Source organism: Ctenocephalides felis, unplaced genomic scaffold (assembly GCF_003426905.1).
Source record: "Ctenocephalides felis isolate EL2017-DRISC unplaced genomic scaffold, ASM342690v1 CF-g0.4_SCAFFOLD_01604, whole genome shotgun sequence".
NCBI classification, from domain to species: Eukaryota; Metazoa; Arthropoda; class Insecta; order Siphonaptera; family Pulicidae; genus Ctenocephalides; species Ctenocephalides felis.
This window is the reverse complement of record NW_020537758.1, coordinates 10,139,619-10,164,240: the sequence shown is the minus strand read 5'-3', so window position 1 is coordinate 10,164,240 and position 24,622 is coordinate 10,139,619. Positions and strand designations below refer to the sequence as shown.

General features: G+C 30.5%; 2 protein-coding genes across 2 annotated transcripts in view; both read left to right on the top strand.

The window, feature by feature from the left end:
* Positions 1-21,893, top strand: part of LOC113373330 (leucine-rich repeat and calponin homology domain-containing protein 2-like) — a 51,645-nt gene extending 29,752 nt beyond the window's left edge. Inside the window, exons 2-10 of the mRNA XM_026613640.1 lie at positions 13,422-13,566; positions 13,633-13,865; positions 15,771-15,907; positions 15,969-16,245; positions 17,832-18,051; positions 18,112-18,841; positions 18,930-19,067; positions 20,624-20,701; positions 21,150-21,893. Coding sequence (XP_026469425.1) covers positions 13,422-13,566; positions 13,633-13,865; positions 15,771-15,907; positions 15,969-16,245; positions 17,832-18,051; positions 18,112-18,841; positions 18,930-19,067; positions 20,624-20,701; positions 21,150-21,893 — 2,702 coding nt within the window. The remainder of the gene's footprint in view (positions 1-13,421; positions 13,567-13,632; positions 13,866-15,770; positions 15,908-15,968; positions 16,246-17,831; positions 18,052-18,111; positions 18,842-18,929; positions 19,068-20,623; positions 20,702-21,149) is intronic.
* LOC113372334 (leucine-rich repeat and calponin homology domain-containing protein 3-like) overlaps positions 1-24,622 on the top strand; it is a gene marked incomplete in the record, with an annotated part of 107,817 nt that overhangs the window by 29,880 nt on the left and 53,315 nt on the right. Inside the window, 8 exon segments of the mRNA XM_026612659.1 lie at positions 13,422-13,566; positions 13,633-13,865; positions 15,771-15,907; positions 15,969-16,245; positions 17,832-18,051; positions 18,112-18,841; positions 18,930-19,067; positions 20,624-20,700. Of these exon segments, the coding sequence (XP_026468444.1) occupies positions 13,422-13,566; positions 13,633-13,865; positions 15,771-15,907; positions 15,969-16,245; positions 17,832-18,051; positions 18,112-18,841; positions 18,930-19,067; positions 20,624-20,700 (1,957 nt within the window).

The window sequence follows — 24,622 nt, the reverse complement described above, 5'->3', positions numbered from 1 at the left end:
CACTTCTAAAATTGAGACATAATTTACTTATTTTATTCGAATCTGTTTTTTTACGAGCGACCCACGCAGCTTGAAATTTATATGGTTGTATTTTAAAAATGTTAAAGATTGAAATGTTAAATTTTCTTTACTTTGACACACATATTTTATGTTCATAGACTCAGCAGATTCAAACATCTTTTAACTACTATTTGTTAGTAAAAAATTGAATTTTTATTTTAATTCATTGCTCTACATCCAGATTCTATCATTATCTAAGTTTATCATTTGTGATTCTAAGGGGGTCAATTAATCCCCTGATCAATTTTTTAAGGGATTTTTGGACCTCCTTCCCCTTTCATTAATCACGTGATCATTTTTTGCGATTTTGGGACTCCCTCCCCCTTCCATTAATCACGTGATCAATTTTTTTTGGGAATTTTTGGGACCACCTCCCTCTTTCATTAATCACGTCATCATTTTTAAGTGATTTTGGGATTCCTCTTTCGCCTTGGTGACATGTCGCGATATTAAAATTAAACCCCTCTAACAAAAATCACGTGTATTTTTAATAATGCAAAATTTTTCGAACGAACTCACGAAAAGATCGTTCTTTTTTGAAAATTCAGGTAAAAAAAATATACGTGATATCTCACTTAGACCCCTCTCTCTCCCACTTTATATTTGTGATTTTTTGTAAAACCTCTCCCTCCCAAAAAAGTCTCACTTGATTTACGGACGCCCCTTAACTTGCCTTCTGTTACAACCATCCAATTGCTCTCATATCTTCAAGGATGATAAAAAATATCGAAGTACGATTCTATCTACTATCGTCTTTAATTAAAACATTACTATTTAAATTTTCTCATTACATTACCATCACAGTTGATTTATTTCTGTGAGCACAAAATCAACTCGGGCATGACGTAAAGGGCCATTAGCGATATGAAGATGTCATTTATCTCGTGTACAACGGATGTAATTCATCCATTTGCGGAAATTCATTTGAAAATCGTATTGTGAAAGATACAAATGCATATAAATTAGATTTATGCGACGACATAGTTGGTTAAACGACTACTGTTGAAAATGTAGGCCGAGGAAGGATAGTTGGACCCAGGGAAATAAATAAAAATTTTGTTCTGTAAAAATGCGGCTTTATAACACTCTTTGAGTTCTGATTGCTGTTGATTGAAAACAGAAGTCAATTACATTTTGAAAATATAATAAATGTAATCCATTTGCAACTTGGCGTGGTTTCAGACATTTTCAAACTTGGATCTGTACTGCTCGAGAAACTTTTGCTTTTGTTTTTGATATGCATCAATCGTTAATTTTCCATGACTATGGACTGTGAGCAATTATATTCGTTAAAATTCTTTAACAGGTTTTCATAATTCTATACGGCTGTAAAAAAGTTTTAAATGATTACATGTTATGTTAGACTAAAATATACCTACACTTTCAGTTTTGCGTTGGATAATTTATCTTGTCGTGCCACGCAAACCTCCTGGGAGTTGTCACTTTTGAATTTATTCGAATTATTAATTTGAATGAAAAGTTTGAGCACTTTGGAACTCTATTTTTATTAAAAAAAATTATTTGTCTAGAAGGGCACTCAGTAATTTTGGTAGCCAATGTCTAGTGTTGAGATTTGAAGTTATTTTCCCTAGAAATTTTAAATTTAAAAATGAAACAGAGAGAATAACATTTTCTTAAACATTTTTGTTTCAGCATTGAAACACATTTATGTTTCATTAGATACAATCATTCCTATTACATAGATTTGTGATTTGATTTTTTTATCTACGAAATGGTTGGACCTGCCTTTGTCAAATACTAATCACCACTTTTGCCCGTCATTACGACAAATTGAATGACTTTTGGATCAATCGTATCGAATGCTCCGTTCTCTCAAAAACTCTTTTGTTTTTTTCTGCAGTCTTGCTCCGTCTTGAACGGCTGGACCTGCCTTTGCCAAAAACTAATCAGCACATCTCCGTATCAATAGGAATCGAAAGTTTTTTGAACCATTCAAATCGGTTGATCCGTGCGCCCGAAAATGTAGACGAAATAATGCATTGCTTTACATCCATTTTCTCTGAGGTATGCCAAAATGTTTAGAAATCTTTGAAACGTGAAGAAATGCAAAAAATTTCCTTTTCGATTTTTGGACGATTACAATAACTTACGCTACGGGAAGTTAATAATTAGTGATTTGATTTTTTACTCATGAAATATAAAAAAAATGTTGGTTATATAATAATTAAAAAAATAGGATAAATATCGAAACAAATAAATTTGCCACTGTCCATTCTTCCAAAGGGTGCAGACTGCAGATAGAGACCTTAATTACCTCCATATGTAATTTAATTAATCTCTATCTAATTAGTTCAATTGCTCAACTGGTAGTTTCTTTAATTCAACATCAGATCATCCGACGAACAATTGCATTTGATAAAGCCAGTTTATAGACAATAATTTCTGATGGTTAATTTAGCCATGTTCCATTGACCTCTTTTACTTGTAAGTTTTACTTGTTTAGTTCCAACACTAACTCATGATGTAAAAGATACATATGTATAATTGTTTCATTCTAATAATAAAATCGAACGTAATAACTTGTTGGATGTGGAACAAATTTGATAATATATTCGTGCCTAAAATAGACGATAGTGTAAATGAAATATTAGGTTGTCAAATATCTCCCTTCCGCCATTTTGTATTATAAACCAAGAGCAAAAAAGCGGAAGGGAGATATTTGACAACCTAATATTTTCAGCTCATCTGTCGATTAGTCCTTTTATGAAAGCAAAACAATTTTTATGGCCCAATATAAAATCGTATCACGAATATTAACCAATACTTACTACTATAGGCGATCAATTCTTTATGGGGTCATATTTATATTTTTCCGGTTCTAACAATATCGTACGTGATAAATTTGCTTTATGAATTATTAAACATGGAGTAACTAAACTCATAAATAAATCTTGAGAAATAATGGTTACACATCACGTATTTGTTATCGTAAGAAGTAATATTTAGGATTCGATTTCCTTTATATTACTTGGCTCAAAATACAAAAACAATAGTTGGATGCAGAGAGTTTAATGAAACATTTGTTTCAGTGTTAAATAAATGAAGCATTGTCTGTCTTTTACCCATGTTTCAACTCTGTGAACCATAAACGTCAGGCTTCTAAAACATTACAAAGGGTCTTGACTCTAGGGTCACACCGCAGTAATTTTAATCTTGGATACTTCTTGAAGGGCCTTTACTTCGCTGACATGCCGTCATGGTAATAATGGGTTGCTGGTTTTTTAGTAGCTTGATGCTTTTAATAGCTTCAGCAGAATGGAAGATTTTATAAAGGAGTATAAAGGAAACTTGGACTAGAGTAAAATGTGAGTGAATCTCGTTCAGTCTCTGTTACTAATGTTTCATATGTATCATTTTATTATGTATTTTTTAATGTTTCGTCGAACATACGCATATCTATATATGACACGTATTATAATCTCTGTTCAAACATTAAATATTTACAAAATGCAGCCTGCGATCATTGACGTCCGTTGCGTTTGTTCGTTTATATATCAATCATCCGACAAAACAAGAATGGGCACTGTTTAAGTTGAAACTCACACAAAACACACACCCATATGTATAGTAGATAGTATTTCTGTAAAGGAAACATAGTGGAAATGGATTTTATAAAAGTCCAGGGGAAAAGAAACATTTAAACATTAAAAATCATTGAAAATTGTAGAGGATAATTGACAATGTTAGGACGGATTTTTTTCGCAACATTTTGAGAGTATTATTACGATCTAGTTAATGACACGGGCACGTGGTGTAAAGTACTATTTTATTGCATGCAAAAGCCAAAGCAAATCACGTTCTTCTTGCCTCATGTGTACTACTATGTGTCTCCTCTTTTCTATTTATATTCCTCGAATGCATGGCAAACGTTCTTTGACCTTGCATGTTGCATATAGGATTATCTTAGTTTATAATCGAAGAAGAAGGCACCAGCAGTATTTACTTGGTAACACATGCCAATTGATAGAGTAAAAACAGAAAACCAAACATTTTTTGGGTCTAAATAAAAAATATATATGAAAGTCTGTGAATATTATTGGATGTTTCTGGTATCTTTTACCAAACGGTACAATTGCATGACTTGGACGCAATTTCTTGGAAGCCAGTTCAGAATGCAGATAATCACAGCTTATCGCGTAAAAAGCAAATTGACATGAAGTCAACAATCGGATATTTGATACGGTCTACATGACACGATGAAAGCTTCTTTGATAACGATATTAAAAATACTGTTACACAAATTGTCAATAATAGAAGAATTCGCATTATTTAGCGGAGCTTGTGACAGTAATTCAAACAAATTCTGATTTGCTGTCAGATGAAAAGATTTATGGTTTTAGAATCCAATACTCTAGATGATCTTCTTTTATTATTCAAGTAATTTTATTTAACTCTATTTATACGTTATATATAAAATTCTTCTGTACGGGAGTATGATTTGATACTTCTTCTAAATGGTTATTCGGATTTTGATAATTCTTTTTAGAATTTGTCAATGGAAATTTTTAAGATTTAATAAACTATAAAACAATAGTAATATTGTAAAATTAAATGGCAAAATTTAAAAAAAAACACTTATCATTGTTTGACATTGAAAACATTTGAGCTGTCGTCTGCTAGAAATGTGAATTCATTTGAAATTTGAATTTAGCTGAAATTATGAGACTAGATAATATCAGAATATAATATACAAGAAAAATGTAATAATGTAGACACATTATTATTGCCAAAAAGTAGCTGAGTTATGCCAGAAATTAAAATAACTTAAGATACAGTATATGTGTTTGGCAGATGAAATTACATAATTTTGTTTAATAAAAACGCAATAAGTCCAAAATTGCATATACATTATTTTTTAAACTATTATATATATATATATATATTTGAGTTAAAAAGTCGAGCGTTACATCAATAAAAATAGTATTAGGGTTTTTTGAAATTTATTTATTTAAAATCCATACGTTTTGGCTAGCATCTTAGCCTTTATTCAGTGGCAATCAATTTAACTATAAAAATAAAAACTAAATAAATCATATGTAAGGATTTCATAAAAAAACAACAACAATAATAATAAAACACTTACAATTTTGTATCCTGATATAACATATGAAACATTATTAATTTTATGGTATGAGTATGTGCACATTGATAAAATATGTATTTTTTAACATCACAGATGGCAAAACATACAAATAAACATGATAACTATAACAAGTTGTCGAAATTATGTATTTACTGTTCGGAGATTAAGATAGAAATGTTACATTTTTTTCTTGAAGCAATTTTTAGCATGTGCTCAAATTTTACGAAAAATGGGATCTTGTAGTTTTTAAAAAAATTTTGACACGCTATTTAGGAACCACGTGTTTGTTTCGTTCAGGCCGTATTGTCGAAGCGTTTGTTTATGATCCTGTCGTTTTGCAATTGCAAAAACAACCCCTCAGCGAATCTTCTTTTAATTACGTTCTCTTCAAAATGTAAAATTTTTGGGTTGAAAAAATCTATATTATGGTTTAAATTTTTAATGTGCTCGGTTAACATTGTCTTAATTCTTAAATTGTTTGGGATTTTTTGGCTAGTTTCTCCGATATAAAAAAGTTCGCAATTTGAGCAATTAATCTTATATACCAAGTATATATATATATATATATATATATATATATATTATACATGTTTTATTCTTATATCATTACAAGAACGGTTTTCAAATTATGCTATTCATGTTTTTAGCCTACTACATCATTTACGACTTCTTCCCTTGCTTTTGTAGAACCGGAATGTCAGGTTTGCCATGAATAGTAGAATAGATTTTGTATATAGAAAAGTTGCTGTTAAAGGATAATATACAGGTTTTTTTGATAAACGTTGCATAATTTTGTAGGAACTTGAATGTGAAATCAAGAAGTATTGGTATCATTTTTTACTTGAAAATAGAGATAGAAATTTGTTGCCAACTGAAAATAGCTCTTTCTCGGTATTCTTGCAGCAATGTAAAACAATGTGAAAAAAATCTCTTCGATTGTCCTGTGGGAGGAACTTGATGAATAAATCTGTCCTTTACCATTTACCTTAGGTCTTCTGAGTTCGTTCACATGCATTTTATGTGATTATGTCGCGTGCTCAGAAGTTCTATGAATTTCCTGTGTTTACAGATACAAATCTTATAGATTATGTTTTCATGTCACATCTCTATGGCTCCATACTTATTATACAGGCACAAAACGAGACAAAAAGGTGACTATACTTCAATTTCAATATGAATACACAAAGGTAGAAAATTATTATGTAAAAAACATAATGCCCTTCGGGTATTTTGCGTCTACATAATCACGAGAGTGTGTTTGTCTCTATTGGTGATATTTCTCTACTGTTATATATTGGCTCGTTTTTTCCCCATAAATGGTAACCTTCTTTATAAAAATAGCTCGGCACACAAGTCGCTTAAGGTTGTTTGATTATGATGTTCAGTTGAGTTATTTTTAAATATGAGGCATGGTGTATAATTTTTTTAGACGTTTTCATATTATACTTGGGTGGGTCACAGAAAAGAGCTGGGGAGAAGAAATGATTAAAGATAAAAGTAATTTTTAAATAATATTTTTATGGGAATATGAGGAATAACTAGTGTAAAGAAATATAGAATGATTTTTTCTAAATTATTTTTTTTTTTTATTTTCCGTAGCGTAAGTAAATTGTAATCGTCCAAAAATCCGATTTAAACGATCTAAAAAACATTCAATTCGTAATGACGGGTAGAAGTCGTGATGAGATTTTGGCAAAGGCAGGTCCAGCCGTTTTGGAGATACCGAGCTAAATGCGCAAAAAATAGCAGTTTTTGAGAGAACTAAGCATCTGATTTGACTGATTCAAAAAACTTCATGCTTTTTTAGTTTTATATTGTATCGTCTCAATATTCGCTAATAATCACAATTACTTGTATTTCAGAATGAAATCTCTATTTTTTGAAGAATAAAATTAAAATTTCTATTTTTTGTTTTTTTGAATTTCAATAAGTCTATTCTTATATGAAGACAATCTGTTTTTTTTTTAAATTTAATAGATGGATATTAAAAGGCAACCCTGTAGGTGCTCTTTCTAATTGTGATATATTTTTTACCAGACTTAATTAGTGTTTTTGACTTATGTATATTTGGACTCGATATTGTATTTGAGTATAATCTCAAGTGAAAATCTGATGTTACTACTGCTTGATATCAAACTGGCCGATATAGGTATCAAACCCTGAACATTTACATATATTGGAAGTCTGTAAAGATTGAGAAAGATCTCAATTTTATAAATCTCATTGATTACTTTTTAGGGATAGCGAAAAAAGCTTGAATTTCGAGAAAAGCAGTAGAAAATTTTACCAAAATTTAGCTTAAGCTAAATTTCAGTTTTTGCTCGAGTTTAAGCAACTTGCTAAGACAAAGTTCAACATACACATTTTTTTATGTGATATATTTTTATATTATTAATTTAACCCAAGAGTCTACATTAAATTTTCATATACCATGTGCATATGGTAACATCATATGTGAGCTTTAAAGATACAAAAAATATATCAGAAGCAAATCTTGAGACTGCGATAAATTTTTTGTTGGCTCTGCTTACACAAACTAATTCATTAAAATTTCTCAAGCAATGGTTTAATTAGTAACATTTTAAACGATTTGTATTCTATTTTAAGAAGTTAATTTTTATATTGTGGGTGTGATATCCAAGTTTTTCTTAAATTTTCTTTGCCATAATTTATGAAATGTATCTCGTATCACTTTCCAAAAAGGTATAGTATTTATTTGATGGTACATTTATTTTATAAAACGACTCCATTGTTCTACCGAACTATTAGTCCCTAAACATCAACAATGTGATTGAATGAATACATTATTTTTGCAAACGGCGGGCGCCTCTGTGTTTGGCGCCACAAATACTAGTCGGAGTCACGTATATTGTAAAAGAGCCATTTCTCAAACTGTAACTGTAAAATATTAAATATTGTAATAAATCGTTAAAAATAATAAATGATTATTTGCGAATCTTGGGTTTTTGGTTCACTCTGAGTTTTTTTTTAGAGTCGTGAGATTCGCAAAATTATTGAATATTTGAGTTTTTTGACTTTCTTGAAATTCGTTATATTTTTGACGTATCAAGATGGATATCTATAGGTTGATTATTTGATTTTCTTCAGATTATTGAGTTCCTAATTTGATTTTCTTAATTTTCTTCAGATTTTTTTTTAGGATTCTTGAGATTCTAGAAATTCTTGAGCTATCTGACGATATTCTTGACATTTTGAGATTCTCGAGTTTTTTGATACTCTTTTGTTTCTGAAGGTTCTTGAGATTCTCGAGATCTTCTTAAGGATTATTGAGATTCTTGGCTTGGATTCAAAGCGCTGCCGATTTGTAATTAAATAATCAAAATGGCTATAAAATTTATGTTAAACTAACCGAAGGAGAAATTTAGGGTTTCAACCTAAAATCCGAACTTTATGTTTCTCAACGTTTCAAAATATTTTGAATTATAACATTCTGAAAACATTTGAGGAGTTTCTTTAGAATTAGCAAAAAGTACAAATTTTTTTGTTCAAGTTTTCACAAAAAAAGAATGCGCGCAAGGTTCACACGCGATTGAACCAAAACTTATTTGTTACTGTACAAAGTAGCAAATTTCAGTTGAGTAAAAATAAATACATCATATAACAATTTTGAATAATGTTTATTAGCAATATGGTACCACTCGTGATGCACACATTCATTAGTGTCGACAATTATATATATTTATATAATGATAAATTATAAATTATATATTTATAATAGCAATAAAAATATGTATAATATTTAAAAACAATAATGTTATTAAAGTCATACTTCAAATATTGCATGATCGGTTTATCATTGTAATTAGCATTCAGGAATGAATCTTTATTAGAACAATGAAGTGATTGCTGATTAATAACTTCTATAATATTTGTTCACACGCTTAAATAAATATTATTTTCGCAAATTTACTCATCATGTATTAGTGTTTGAAGAACTTCCTGTAGTTGAAATTAACATACATTCATTGACTGCTTGTATTTTTTTTACTTTTTCGCTCGCGATATAATCTCATTCTTTGAACAGCTGTAATATCTGTTTTGCTTGAACTTATTTTTCATTTTAATAACGTCAAAGATTTATAGAAACTACGAATAATATAGAAATAATTTGTAATCAATAAACTTACATTTAGTACACAAATGTTTAATTTGTTTTATTATTTTCAAGAAACAGGGTAAAATATTCTTCTGATTCAGTACAAATTTTGCATTAAATCAAGATTTGTACTACAATGTAACTTTAAAATGTTTATTTACTTATGCCGATTTCCTTGTACGGTACGCATACGACGTTGATGCCAGTACGCATACAACGACAGATCTCTATTCACATACACGACGACTAATCACAATCGACTACTATAGAAATGATATCATCGAGAGCGAATGACGAATCATTGGCACTCGACTCTTATCTACCGTAACGCACTTCCGTTGCATTCTATCTATCTATGCACATACTAATAATATAATATAATAATACGACGGCTAATCACAATCGACCAGTATAGAAATGATCTCATCGAGAGCGAGTGAAGAACAGTTCGGGATTTGCACCCTAGTCGCGCCGAAAGTAGTTTTACTTCCAAAAATTCTGAGTCGATCTCGATGGTGCGATTCTGCAGTAAAGACCAATGTTATGGCAAGGCTGTCATCTGGCGGTTTTCATACAAAATCGTACTAAATACTGTCAATTATCCTGGAAAAGTTTGATATTCCTTCCCCGGCAGATGTATGTCCATAACTGGTGTCAGGGGTTAGCGAGCGGCTTCCGCGAACACAAGCCAGGACAGACGGTAATAAAATATCTCACGCCAGCTATGATATTCCAACCACTATCTAAATGTATTTTATTTATTTACTTTTATCGTTGTGGTCTTCGTGGATTTCTTGAGGCGATGAAAATGAAAGATATCCATGCGAATTTATGCGATGTTGTACTTTGCAGAAATGCCGCAATCGGTAGACGTTACACTCTTATCATGCTTTCCTGGTAATAAACACGATTGGTAATATAATATTTGGTTGATAAAAATTCCTTGATAATAGAGATATTTGAGTATTTACAAAACAGTTTGTAAATAATATTTTCTATTTTTATACCATGCCGTTTGTTAGAAATTCTCTGGAGCAGATATTGTGTTATCACGCTTTTGACTAATAAGGTCGCAGCTGCTCATTATCATTTGTTAATGTATTGTTAAACGTAGAGAATGTGCCTAGAAATTTAATAATTATGGCCACTTATTGCTAGACTTTCTTAATGGTTCAGTGGCGATAGCACGATTTCTTTTTGCATTAGAATTCATTAATAAACTCATACAAAGATCATAAAAAATTGAGATAATTATCAATTTTTAACTTTCCGTGGGGCAAGTTATGGTAATCGCAAAAAAATCAAAAATGAAAATTTTTATATATCTTTACGTTTCCGAGGTTTCTGAATATTTTGGCATACCTTAGAAAAAATGTATGTATGTGTGTGTGTGTTTGTGCGTGTATGTGTGTGTATGTGTGTGTGTTTGTGCGTGTGTGTGTGTGTTTGTGCGTGTGTGTGTGTGTGCGGATACAAATTTTCGTCGACGATTTCGGGAACACGGATGAAGCGATTTGAATAATTCAAAAAACATTCGACTCGTATTGATAACGAGATGTGCTGATTAGTTTTTGGCGAATGCAGGTCTAGCCGTTCCGAAGATATGGGACAAAAAGTGCTATAAACGGTAACTCAGTTTTTAAGAGAACGGAGCGTCCGATTTGAATAATTCAAAAAACATTTTACTTGTATCAACAAGCAATTAAGAACTGATCAAATTTTCATGAAGGCAGGTCTAGCGGTTTCGGAGATCTAGTAAAAAAAAGTAAAAAAAAAAATGCCATCTGGCGGTCAAAAATGATCATTAGACATATGCACATCAAATTATCAGATATTTTATAGAGATTTTAACAAAAAGTATAAATTTTGTTCACATTCCTATGGGTTCCGTACCAATGCTTATCCGTTAGACGGCGACGCGGCACTTATGCGCTTCGATATTTTGTCTCTATGCAGATAAAGCAGTACGATTTCTTTTAAAAAAAAGTTTAGAATTTCCAAAATATTTCAAAATAAATTTTTCTTCAAAAAGTCTTTTTTTTTTGAAAAAAAGTAAATTTTTGTCAAAAATTTATAGTTTCTCAAAAATTTATTTTCTTCAGAGTAAATTTTTTTCAAAAATGTTAATCTTTTTTTAAAAAAAATCATTTTTGGTACGGGAAGTTCCAGCAATTTGCCTTAAGGCACTATGCCATGCGCCCCACTAGGTTACGTAGTATTTATAAGGTATGCAACCGCAGGCATTGAACATTTTTTGGTTTATTTGAGTGTGATAATTATTATAAATTAATATAAATATTATCCCATATATAAATAAAATTTTTATTCTGTGTAAATGTATATATTTTATAACTATACCGTTAATCGTAAGTCATATACGCCTTTCCCCAGTTTACCTATATATTAGCCTATTAATATAATTGGTTTAAGTTCTATTCTCGGTTCAGGTGTGCCGCATACGAAATGTCAGAGCACTTCGTCTAACTCCAAAATTGCTGTTACATGTTTCAAGATTAAATGAAATTATTTCCTTAGCCCGACTTCTTGTTCGTTTGGGGTCATCCAAATGTCAAATGTTGAATTGAGCCCATTAAGGCAATGAAAAAATAAAAATAAAAGTTACACGAAGGAAAATTTCAAACATAGAAAAAATACCGAGAACACTAAACTAAATATTAAAGTAAATAATAGAGAAATAGAAGAAGTGGAAAGCATAAAATACTTAGGATTGATAATAAATGAAAAACTGACATGGACAGAACATATAAACAAAATAAAAAGAAAGATAGAAACATTAACAGGGGCATTGAAAAGGATCCACTCTTTCGGCAAAAAAAATAAAATACTAATTCAAAACGCAAATAATACTTATAATTTTATATGGAGCCAAACAACTAAAGCTAACCTAAATGACATACAGAGAATAATGAATAAAGCCACAAAAATTGCATATAATTTTCCACATCTAACACCCACCAAATACTTACAGAGAGAAACAAATAATCATTCACTAAATAACATAATTAAAATAGAGAAATGCAAACTAATACACAAAATGAAATTTAACCAAATTAAAACAAGTGCAACAATAGACATAAATCAAGATATACATGAACACAACAATTTTCACATTGAACACAATAGAAAGAAGAATTTCAGAGAAAATGTCATGATAAACCGTGATATATTTAAAATAACGAATGAATAACTTGTTAAATTAAATTAAATAATTGATGTTGATTGGTAATGTATCAATTAAATTTCGTTGAAAAAAATTTGTGCCATTATATAAGAAAACGGTCGTATGTTAACTTTAAATTTACCATTCTGTAATTAATGATCTTTAATAAATTTATTATAATAATTAAAGTTTCATCACAAATCAATTGTAATACTAACGCGATTATTCATTAACGAATGATAATTTTCAATCAATTATATAAATTTATTTAAACATATTTCATAAATTTCAACCTGAATATTTGCCATTTAAGTCAAGTAACGAAATAACCGAATATATCTAATAATAACTAAATACAATTCTTTTAATTTTTAAAACGTTTTTTATCCTTTTCATGTATAATAGTCATTTTTTGACTATAGTTTTGCCAATAACCCAAAAACCGTTCCAGAAAGGTGCAAACAAGTTTCCCTTTCATTTTGATTTGATTCACATACATATTTTTATTTATTAAAAAAAATCTTCATTATATAAAATAAGGTTGTCAAATATCTCCCTTCCGCCTTTTTGTATTATAAACCAAGAGCAAAAAAGCAGAAGGGAGATATTTGACAACCTAATATATAACGAATATATAACGAATTGCCAAACGATATTAAGATGACCAATGATGACGATAAATTTAAAAGAAAAATAAAGAAATACTATAAGGAAATTGAAGACAAAGAAGACTGAAAAGTTATATATAAAGATATTTTAATTATATATAGATATTATATTAATGAAATAGATATTATAGTCAAATGAAATGTATATATTATATGAAAACTGTTTTTCATAATCTCATACCAGGCACCTCTGCCTGACTGAGATATGAAAATAATGTATATATATATATATATATATATATATAAATAAAAAAAATCTATATGACTATATATTTTGGGTTTGTGTTCCAGATCTTTCCAAAAATCGCTTTTGCGAACTTCCAAATGATGTGACTGCATTCCACTTTCTGGAACGACTTCTATTGTATCACAATGCTATCAGAAACATACCTGAATCTGTCGGCGCCTTACAGTCTCTATCCTACTTAGATCTAAGGTAAGTAGTAAAAAAATATTATCATATACTAACCATTTTTTACAACTTGTTTTACTTTACCTCTAGCCGAAATCATCTGACGACTCTGCCCCGCGAAATATGTCTCCTTCCCTTAGAGGTGCTCCTGGTGTCGAACAACCGCCTGGTCAGTTTGCCGGACGAATTAGGGCGGATGAGTCAGCTTAGCGAATTGGATGCCAGTTGTAATTTTCTAGCCCATCTTCCTGTGCGAATCGGCGAACTCAGGAAATTGAGAGTTCTCAATCTCCGGAGCAATGCCCTCGTGTATCTTCCTTTAGGTGAGATTGATTGATGGATAAAAAAAAATGTTAATTTGTTTTAATATTGCATAACATATTTTTTATGAAGATTTATTAATATCAAATATTAAGGGAGTATTCTAGTGTAGAAATTCTAAGAAAAACGATTTTTTTTTATTTCATATTTTCAAAGTTTAACTATCTAAGAATATGGATACGAGAAGGTTTTTGAAAATTTGAATTTTTTTCGGAGATATAGGCATTTTACTGACTCGGTCTCCAAACTGGTTTGGCAGGGTCTAATCGGACAAAAGGCATTATGAAGTCATTAGACCAATTTAAGACGGTTTATCGTCAGATGAATTATTAATTCGATATATAGGTTCAGGAACTCAGAACAATAATGAATCTCTGAACTTGTTGATTTGGATTTTCGCCCCGAAACATATTCATTCCCGATCTCGGGTATTTGAAAAGCAATATTTATTGCTGTTTGCATATTCAATGAAGGTTTCTTTCCAATTTTAAAAATGATGACCCTTATGGTAATGCAAATTGGGCCAGAAACTCATTCATTTGCCATAAGACGATACAATGCCCGTATTGAGCTATCTGAAATACTTACATCCAACAATTCAAAAGAGGCTAGAACTGCTCGATTGGAAGAGAGAAAATCAGAAAATAGTTTTTTTTTAAGTAGAAGAATGTCCGATGCATGTAACAGGAATGGCAGATTAAATAACAGAAGTATAACATATCATTTTATCACTTTGACAGTAAAAAACTTCACGCAAAATTTCAAATACGTTTTCTTCAGAACAGACTTTTTCAGTACTGTTGACACGATTTCTCGAGTTCTACTCGACTGATTCACTTGAAATGTTCAGAGAGTCTTATTTATAGACTTATCTATAGGCCGAACTCATCCCCGAATTCCAATTTTTACTATATTTAAAAAATTCAAGAAACTCAAAAAATAGCAAAAAAGACACTTTTTTCAAACAGTCGCCAATTTGTAAAAAAAAACATTTTTTTTACTCATCGCTAGTTCGGCTGATTGCTACATCATTGTAGATTGATAATCTTTTTATTATTGGTATTTCCGATGGCTAAAATCATGTCAAGACTGAGGTGACAATTTTTTGAGACCACCCACTTCATCAGCTGCCAATTTTTACAATTTTCAACTTTTTTATTTTTTAATTTTTGTTTTGTATTTTAATAATATTAATAAACAAGTGGTAAAAAAATTGATAGTAAAAACATTCATTGCTTTCTTTTACGACACTTTAAAAATGACCTATTCATCGCTCTACACTAAAATACCCCCTTAATAATGTGAATATATCTAATTATATGTTTTTAAATGGTTCCAAAAATATTCGGTTTCTATTGATAGGGAGATGTGCTGATTAGTTTTTGGCAAAGGTAGGTCCAGCAGTTACGGAGTTTTCTAGAGAACGGAGCATCCTATTTGAATGATCCAAAAACACTCAGCTTGTGTTGGCAAAACAATTGTTTTAGGGAATTTTTTTTTCTATTTCAAATTTTTGTCTAAATAATTTTTTTTTGTATATCGAAAATAATTCAGATTTTAATTCTGGCTGAAGTTCTAAAGCTCACTTACATACTTTAAATGAATAATTTTAACTTTGTAATCCAGTTTACATAATTCTTATTAATATTAGAAAATGTTATAGTATTTCTAATAAACTATTTAAAAACATTTAATATTCCTCGAACATTTCGTTACGGTGCAGGTAGTTCCATTACCATTAGTTAATTTATTTGGCCATTCATATTACTTAAAAGTTAATTTGAGTAGTTTTTTGTTATTTACCTGTACTTTTTGTATTATAATAATTTGATTTTTCAAAAGAACCTTATTACTCAAAGTGCTCTATAATTCTTCTAACTCATGAATTTCTATTTTTACAATTGCAGAAGTCGTAAACTTGAAATTAGTGTCATTAAATCTAAGCAGCAATAGAATATCCATGCTACCCGTCGAAATGAGGCTAATGGAAAATTTAATAGAATTGGATATTTCTCATAATCCTTTGACGGTCCCACCTGCTAATGTAAGTGAAATTATTAATTTTTGAAAAAAAAACTTTCGAATTAATATAATGATTTTTATAGTTATGCGAGAAAGGAATGGTCCACATCTTCAAATATCTAGAGACTCAGTATATCAAAAACGGTGGAGGTCCCTTCAAACAAATCGCTATGACGACAGCAGCAAATGCAAGGATAGCACGTACAACTGCAAGTCCTATTTCGACACCAACAAAAACTTACACGAATCGTACATTGCAACCAAATACATTGGATAGTCTGAAAAGTAAAAGGCCTCATGTGGACAGCGGGTACTGTACCAGTGATGGCTTTGATAAACATTGGATCGAAGATGTACATGGTAAAAAATTAAAAAAAAAACATTGGCATACTTATAAGGTGACCATATTTTTTTAAGTCAAATCCGGGACTGCAATTTCTAGTTATATTATAACAAATGCTACTCAAGGATACAATGAAAAAACAGTTTTTTTAAATGAATTTTTGTTATCATCATTGCGGACTTTTAGTAAGAAGTTTTAGTAAGCTTTATACTTTGACTATTATATGCAATACTTCTTTATTTATGATATTATCTTCTATATATAAATAAGTCGGGTTTTCCTTCCTGACGAAATAACTCCAGAACGCACGAACCGATTTTGCATTCGTTGGAAAGGTCTCGGGCTCCGCAAGCTTTATAGCTAAGAAAATTAGTGGTGCATGGCATCGTGCCCTAATGCAAATTTCTTGAACTTCACGCACCGTAATTAAAAATTCGAGTAATAAAAATAATCAATAACTGTTTTAAATAATTTCAAATAGATTATCTTCTATATATATAAAAATAAGTCGGGTTTTCTTTCCTGATCAAATTTTTCCTTTTCAAATATAAAACAAACAAAAAATTTCTTTCATCTCATCTTTCTCACGAAACCATCTGGTGGCGAAACGGAGTTCGTCGGGTTTGCTAGTATCTTATATTTTTCGATCTATATGTCCTATTCAATTATCTTCGTAATTAATTAAAAAAAAAATGCATCTGTTAGTTTGTTTTCTTAATTTTAGTTAATTTAACTATTAATTTTCGAAAAAACGAGGCTTTCGGAACAAAAAATCAAAATCCGGGACACATATTGCTTTAAGAAAAACCCGGGACACAAGGTGGAAATCCGAGACTGTCCCGGCCAATCCGGGACGTATGGTCACCTTAATGGATTACATGGGTTTCACTGTTTCAAAAAATCAAAAAAAAAAAATTGTCTTATTAAATTCTATAACATCTCTAGAATATTGTCCTAAATTTTTAAGTTGATTCGACTAATAGTTTCGGAGCTACAGCCTTGAAAAGGGGACGCTTGAGGTTCATCTTTATTGGTTCTTAAAACTTTAAACGCGTTTTTCCCAAAACTATGTTTTCAAAGACGGTTATCAAGATTTCTTAGGAACTACTCAACTGATCTTGATGAAATTTTACACAGTTGTTCGAGATATCGTTTACAAGGTATTGAACGAAGGATTTTCCTTTTGTTTAATTACAACTATTTAATAAAAAAGAATGTCGAGAAATTTTAATCGAAACTTGCATTTTTTTTATCTGCCAAAAATCCACTTTTCATTTTTTTCTTTTTTTCTTCGTCCAATACCTAGTTTATTGTCTTTACTAAAACACGTATTTTTTATTTTTATTTCGGATGATCCTGAAAGAAGCCGGACTGCCGGAAATGGCGTCGTAATGACCGCGATTTTGATATTTTTTTTTTGAAAAGTTTACAAAATGTTTAATAAATATGTACCTTTTAAATAAAAAAAAATCATTAAAATATTTCATTTTTTATATGTAAAAAACATATTTGAAAAAATACCGTTTTTTGACCGAGGAAACCCATGTAACCCCTTAATACTTTCACGTACGAATGCAGAAGGGTTCATTGATTTTATTTACAGATGCGAATGCAGAAACGTTTGATTTATATCAAAATTTGTCTTCATCTTTGTCTTCCAACTCATCTCAAGACACAATAACACCTTTGAGTGGGGCTCCTTTGGCATCTAGTGAAAGTCGAAGTGGGAGTTCCACACCATCAACCATATCACCTGGACCGTCTGAAATTACTGCAAACAGAGAACTGTCGGATGACAGGCTTGCTAATATACAAACTTATAGGTACGGTGTTACTTGCAAATTTCTGTTTGCATTTGCTTGATTTTTGTTTTGTTATTTCAGAGAGTATAAAGAAGCCCTAAGGCAGCAAAGACAACTCGATGGCCACATAGTCTACAGATCTAAGGAACACACTCCACCTACACCTCAAACTCCCGAAACCAACTTCCAAACAACTCTAATGAACCAAAATCCCGACCACAAGTTTATTGCGAGTTCTCCAAATACTCCACTCAGTTCCAGGCGAGATTACAGTCACAACGATCACTCAAACTCATTAAACCATCACCAAGGAATGCAACAGATCTCAAAATACATGAACGGTTACACCAACGGCCAACCAAATGGTGTAAATGGTTCTCAAAGCCCAATTGCATCAGTCAACCCCATGCTGAATGGAAATTCCGTCAGTCGCAAACCTGTGCAAAAAGTTACACCATCCAGAAACATTGTAAATGACATCACACTTGAACAGAATAAAATAAACTCCATGACATCACCTGATAACGAGAAATCGGATTCAGTGAAAAATTCGCCCCAATCTCCATATAAAACATTTGCTAATAAGAACGATATATACGTTAAGCCGAATTCGCCGATTAAAAATTCTAGTAATATTTTAAGTCATAATAACGTTCCGGTAGCCAACCGGAATGGTTTGACCAAAAACGGGAACAAGAGTGTTACTTGGGAGAGTAATTCTCCTGATAAATTAGATAAATTTAGTTTCACAATGAAGAGGGAATTTGATAAGCAAAAGGAGGAGACTGAGCTGATAGACCAATTACGTAATGTAAGAATAAAATTTTACATATAACATAAATAATAAATTATATAGTATAAATTTTAAATATAACACCAATGTATATTTTTGGTTGTAGATAATTGAATCACGTCTAAAAATGACACTGCCACAAGATCTTGGATCAGCCTTAACCGATGGTGTTGTTTTGTGTCACTTGGCAAACCAGGTTTCGCCCAGGGCTGTTGCCACAATTCATGTGCCAAGTGCCACTGTTGTAAGTTTTTATTAATGTTCCGGAGAAATTTATGTTTTTATGAAAAAGCCGATTCGCTATTTTATGTTTTTTCGACGTTTGAGACCAGATTTGGAAAAAGTATGTGTGTGTGCACGAGAACAGATTTTTTTGCCGTAAATCGACGTTTTCTCAAAAACGACTGTACCGATTACAATAATTTAAAAGCCATTCGATGTATCTCGATGATAACTAGTGTTCATCAATTTTGCGCGACGATCAGACAAGCCGTTTCTTTATAAATAGCAGAAAAGTGAAAAAAAATCGTCTACGTTTTAGCCCGCAATTCTGAATCGATTTTGAAAATTCGAAAACCGTTTAAAAGATATTGTTTGGGAATCGTGCTGATTAGTTTTTGGTAGAGATCGGCCGGGCCGTTTTCTTGTAATAAAGTGTTAAAAAAATTTTTTTTTCAACGATTTTTATGATTTTTTATTGACGGTGAATACCATAGTCTTATAGATCGTACTAAAATATTACGGCCCTACGACCAGTCGTTTAATTTAAAAAAATCGACAAATTTTACAAAAAATAGTATCGTTTTTTTGGCGTTTGTCAAAATTAGAACTTTCATCGACGTTTGCTCAAAAACGCCAGAACCGATTTCAAAAATTCAAAAGCCAATCGATGTATTTCGATGTGGATTATCTTTTCTCAGTTTTGTGCGACGATCGGCCGAGCCGTTTTTTTGTAATTTGAAAAAAAGTGTTAAACTTTACGTCCACATTTAAACTTATACTACCGAATCGACTTTAAAAAATCAAAAACTGTTCGAAATATATTGATTGGGAATGATACTGATTAGTTTTAGGTAAAAATCTACCGAGCCGTTTTTTGAAATCATCTGTTGAAAAAAATGTTTTGACAATGCTTATGATTTTTTTTTTGGCAATAGATATCATGGTCTTATAGACTTACTAAATTATAACCGCCTTACGACAATATGAATTTTAAAAATTCATCAAAGCTTTAGAAAATGAGTATTTTTTTGACGTTTGTTAAAATGAAAATTAGATGATTTACTTGGTATAGAGTGTTCGTTCGTTTTACTTTTAATCACTCATAAATTAATTTATATTTTATTGATTAAGTCGATTATTTACACAAATCGGGAAGTTCATGTAACTTGCCTCAAGGCTAAATACCAATACCAACTAGTTTATTTTAATTTTATTCTGCAATTTGTTTATAATTATATTTAGCAGAAAATGCTGAAAGTTGTTTACAATTAGTTGTTTACGAATTAGTAGAAATTTCATGAAAATTAACATGGCGATAAAGTTCATGCTTATCAATAAAAATTCAATTGGAAATGGAAATATTTATATTTAATTCAAAGCGATAACTTGATTTTCGAAATAAACATTTGAAAATATTATCTAAATATCTAAATCTCAATTTCGGTTGATTATAATCAACTAATGACTTATAAGTCAATTATTATATATTTCGGGAAGTTCATGCAACTTAAGGCTAAATGCTACTTTTAGTTTAGTTTAATATCAGTAAATTAATGTAGTTTCGTTTGCAATTTTTAGCCAAAATTAACGATGGCAAGGTGCAGGAGGAATGTTGACAATTTTCTGGAGGCTTGCAGGAAAATAGGCGTTGAGGAGGTTAGTGATATTTTTATGTACAGTAATAAACTAAAATATAAGTTTGTCAAATATCTCCCTTCCGCCTTTTGTATTATAACCAAGAGCAAAAAAGCGGAAGGGAGATATTTGACAACCTAATATTAGGTGACTAACTTAATTTCTTCTAAGATTCGAATACTTTGTTCATATGTTTTTGTCATTAATCCATTCATTGTGATCACGGAAAATTAAATAAATATGGTTGCTTTTTTGAATGTTTTCGTGGGTTTTTGGTTTTCTCTATAATCCATCACATCTTTTGGCCATTTGGTAAAGTTCACACATGCTTTTTGAGAGATTGCAGTTGTAGATCAATTGGCAGTTTTATTATTATTTTCTCAATTGCAATCTCTTCCTGGTGATTTCCTGGTTTTGTATGATGTTTGTCCTTTCCCTGTCTTAAACTGGTTGTCGGTATGTGTTGCAGACGCTGCTGCCCAGCCGCGATCTTTTGATGGGATGTACGTCTGCACATGAGCCCGACATCTCGGTTGAGGACAAGGTCAGATTCGTCGGTAAAAGTGCCCTGTGTGTATTGGCACGACTTTGCATCGATTTGGTTAACGGAAATCACCAAAGGCCAGAAATGCGATCGGTTATAGAGAACGGGAATAAAATCGCGGACGAAGACGCCAGGGGAAAAAGGAAACTGAGCGAAAATATGGGATATGTCATTGAACAACTGGAGAACCACGCTTTTATAGAACAAGCTCTGGCTGAAGATATAATCGATAATTATGATGTTGTCGATGGGAACATGGACTTAGATCATGATGACAAACCAGAGACTGAATTGATATACGAGTGTAACAACAAGAAAGTTGTACCATCCGATTCAAAACTCAAAGACATGATCAAGTACTTTGAATCCACAAAGGAACGTGGCAACTCCAAACTCAACAAGGACATCAGAAACAATTCTGATAAGTACCAAGTGCCCTTAGGAAAAGATGCTGAAGCATGTGATAAAAATGAAGGAAAATACAGGTCTTCTGAAGTGATGGAAAAAATTAATTATACTAAACGTAAAATGTCTTTGTATTTAGAAAAGAATTTGAATAAAGAGATGAAATCGGATACTGTGGCGCATAATAGGCTTGTCACGATTGCCTGTTTGTCTGGATTTTTGCTTACTGTGATTATTTTAACATTGTATCCGCTACCGGGATAAAATTGAAACATTAATAGATGTTTCGACGAAACATTCCTTGAAAAAATATTTGTTATTATTCCCTAACACATAAAAGACTACGAGTTCTTATATATTTTGAAACAGATTTTTTAGATCTAAGTAATATTATATTTCTAATATGCGTAGATACTACATTATTTAGAACCGACGAACAAATTAACCAGTTAACTGTGACGAATATACTCGTTATAAAGAAGTGGCAGAATTTTGTGTATTGACGAGTATATTCGTCACCATTGGCTATATAAATTGATTTTTTGAAGGCAAAAAACTTAGTTGCTACATTGTCTATCAAGGGGGTATTCTAGTGTAGAGCGATTAATTTTAGGTCATTTTTAAAGTATCGTAAAAGAAAGCAATGAATGTTTTTTGCTATTCATTTTTTTACCACTTGTTTATTAATATTATTAAAATTCAAAACAAAAATTAAAAAATAAAAAAGTTGAAAATTGTAAAAACTGGCAGCTGATAAAGTGGGTGGTCTCAAAAAATTGGCACCTCAGTCTTGACATGATTTCAGCCCTCCTAGCCATCGGAAATGCAAAAATAAAAAGATTATTAATCTACAATGATGTCGCAATCGGCTGAACTAGCGATGAGTAAAAATTTTTTTTTTCACAACTTGGCGACTGTTTGAAAAAAAAAGGTTTTTTTTACTGTTTTTTTGAGTTTCTCGATTTTTTTTAAATAGTAAAAATAGGAATTTCGGTATGATTCTAGTTCAGACGGTAGATAGATCAATAAACAAGACTCTCTGAAAATTTCAAATAAATTGGTCGAGTAGAACTCCTGAAATCGTGACAAGAGTACTGAAAAAGTAAGTTCTGAGAAAAACGCATTTAAAGTTTTGCGTGAAGCCAAACCAGTATGGAGACCGAGTCAGTAAAATGCCTATATCTCCGAAAATAATTCAAATTTTCAAAAACCTTCTCGTACCCATATTCTTAATAGTTAAACTTTGGAAATATGAAATAAAAAAAAAATTGATTTTTTGAATTTCTACACTAGAATACCCCCTTAATAACTGCAAATTAACCTATTAACTGTGATTGCCGAATATACTCGTCATGAAGAAGTGGCAGAATTTTGTGTATTGACGAGTATATTCGTCATGCGTATAAAAGACCATTGGCTATAAAAATTGAATTTTTTTAACGAATGTTAAAATGAGATGTTCATATAATTTTAAGACTATGACTTTATAAAAAGTGTCAATTTTCCTTAAGGCAAGTTGCGTAATCTTTTCAAAATGTGGAAATAATTACGTAATCAATCAGAATTGAAATTTAGATATTTAAATGACATTTTCTACTGTTTATGTTAAAAATAATTTATCAAAAACTGCTTTTACTTTCTTATAATATTTATTGAATTTAATGCGTTTTTAATTTAATACGTATGTAATATATACTTATATTAACAAAAAAGTAAAATTTGAGTACTTTTAGCGCAGATTGACGAATATACTCATCATTAGCGTGTGCACCACAGTTAACTGGTTAACAAATCACATTTACAATTATATTATAAATCACATAAGTCATTTATTATTGACTTGATATTTACATCACGATATCAAAATATATCTGAACTCGTACTTTATATTATTTAAGCATATTTTTATTAATATTATTACCAAGAATAGAAAAGTCTTATCTATTCCTCACACAAATGCCAAATTCAGCGATTTCACTGAACCAAAACTTTTTACCAGTATTGAAAATGATTCTTCCTATTTATATATAAATAGTTGCCAAAAATAAGGTTACTACCCTAATTATTATTTAATACCCCGAAATTCATTTTATATTATAAAGTGCAGAGAGAATATACAACCAAAGATTGAACACAAGTACAATATTTTTAATACAAATGAGTATTTTTAACAAATTTGGAAGATAATAATATATACGGATATTTTATTTATTAACCAGAGTATATTCTCGTGACAATATTTCCAGAATCTCTTATATTATAATTAATTATTGACTTATAATATAGTACTTAAATAAAATTATTATATATAATAATAATTGGTATAATTATATTTTAAAATAAGCTGCTATATGCTTTTTGCAGTGTAGTGTTTTATTTAATCAGAAAGCAAAACTATCTCAGATTTTATTAAATTGATATTTAGTTTTAATTTACAAATTTATTCAAAAAATTCTTAATAATTTGACTTATAATCCTGTTTTTAGCAGCTATTTTATAAGTTAGTTACTCATATAGAATTACCTACTATTACCCTTACAACTTAACACTATCGTGCCTAATAATGTTGTAAGAAAAATTACAATGGCTTAAATATTTTAAACTATTTTAGAATAAGTCATGTAAACTGCTTTAGCATTTGCAAATATCATTTTAGATTTAGATTGTGATATACGATAAGTACTTAACGACTTTTAACAGAAAATATTTAAGTTAAGAGATCATCTGAACCTAGTCTTTAAGTACTTATATATATGGAGAGAGATTTTTATTTATTCCTGCTAATTTACAAGACTGTTTTCGTAAGATCTGATTTATTCTTATTTTATTCAACAGACTTGTTACATTTTTTTTAACAGATCTCTTATGTTATTCCTTATTAATTCCAGTATTAATTGTATTTTTCAAATCGTGAAAGTCTATGTTATTTATATCCAGATATTTATTTATGAAACAGATTATTTAAATTCTTATTTATTACTTGAAATAGATTA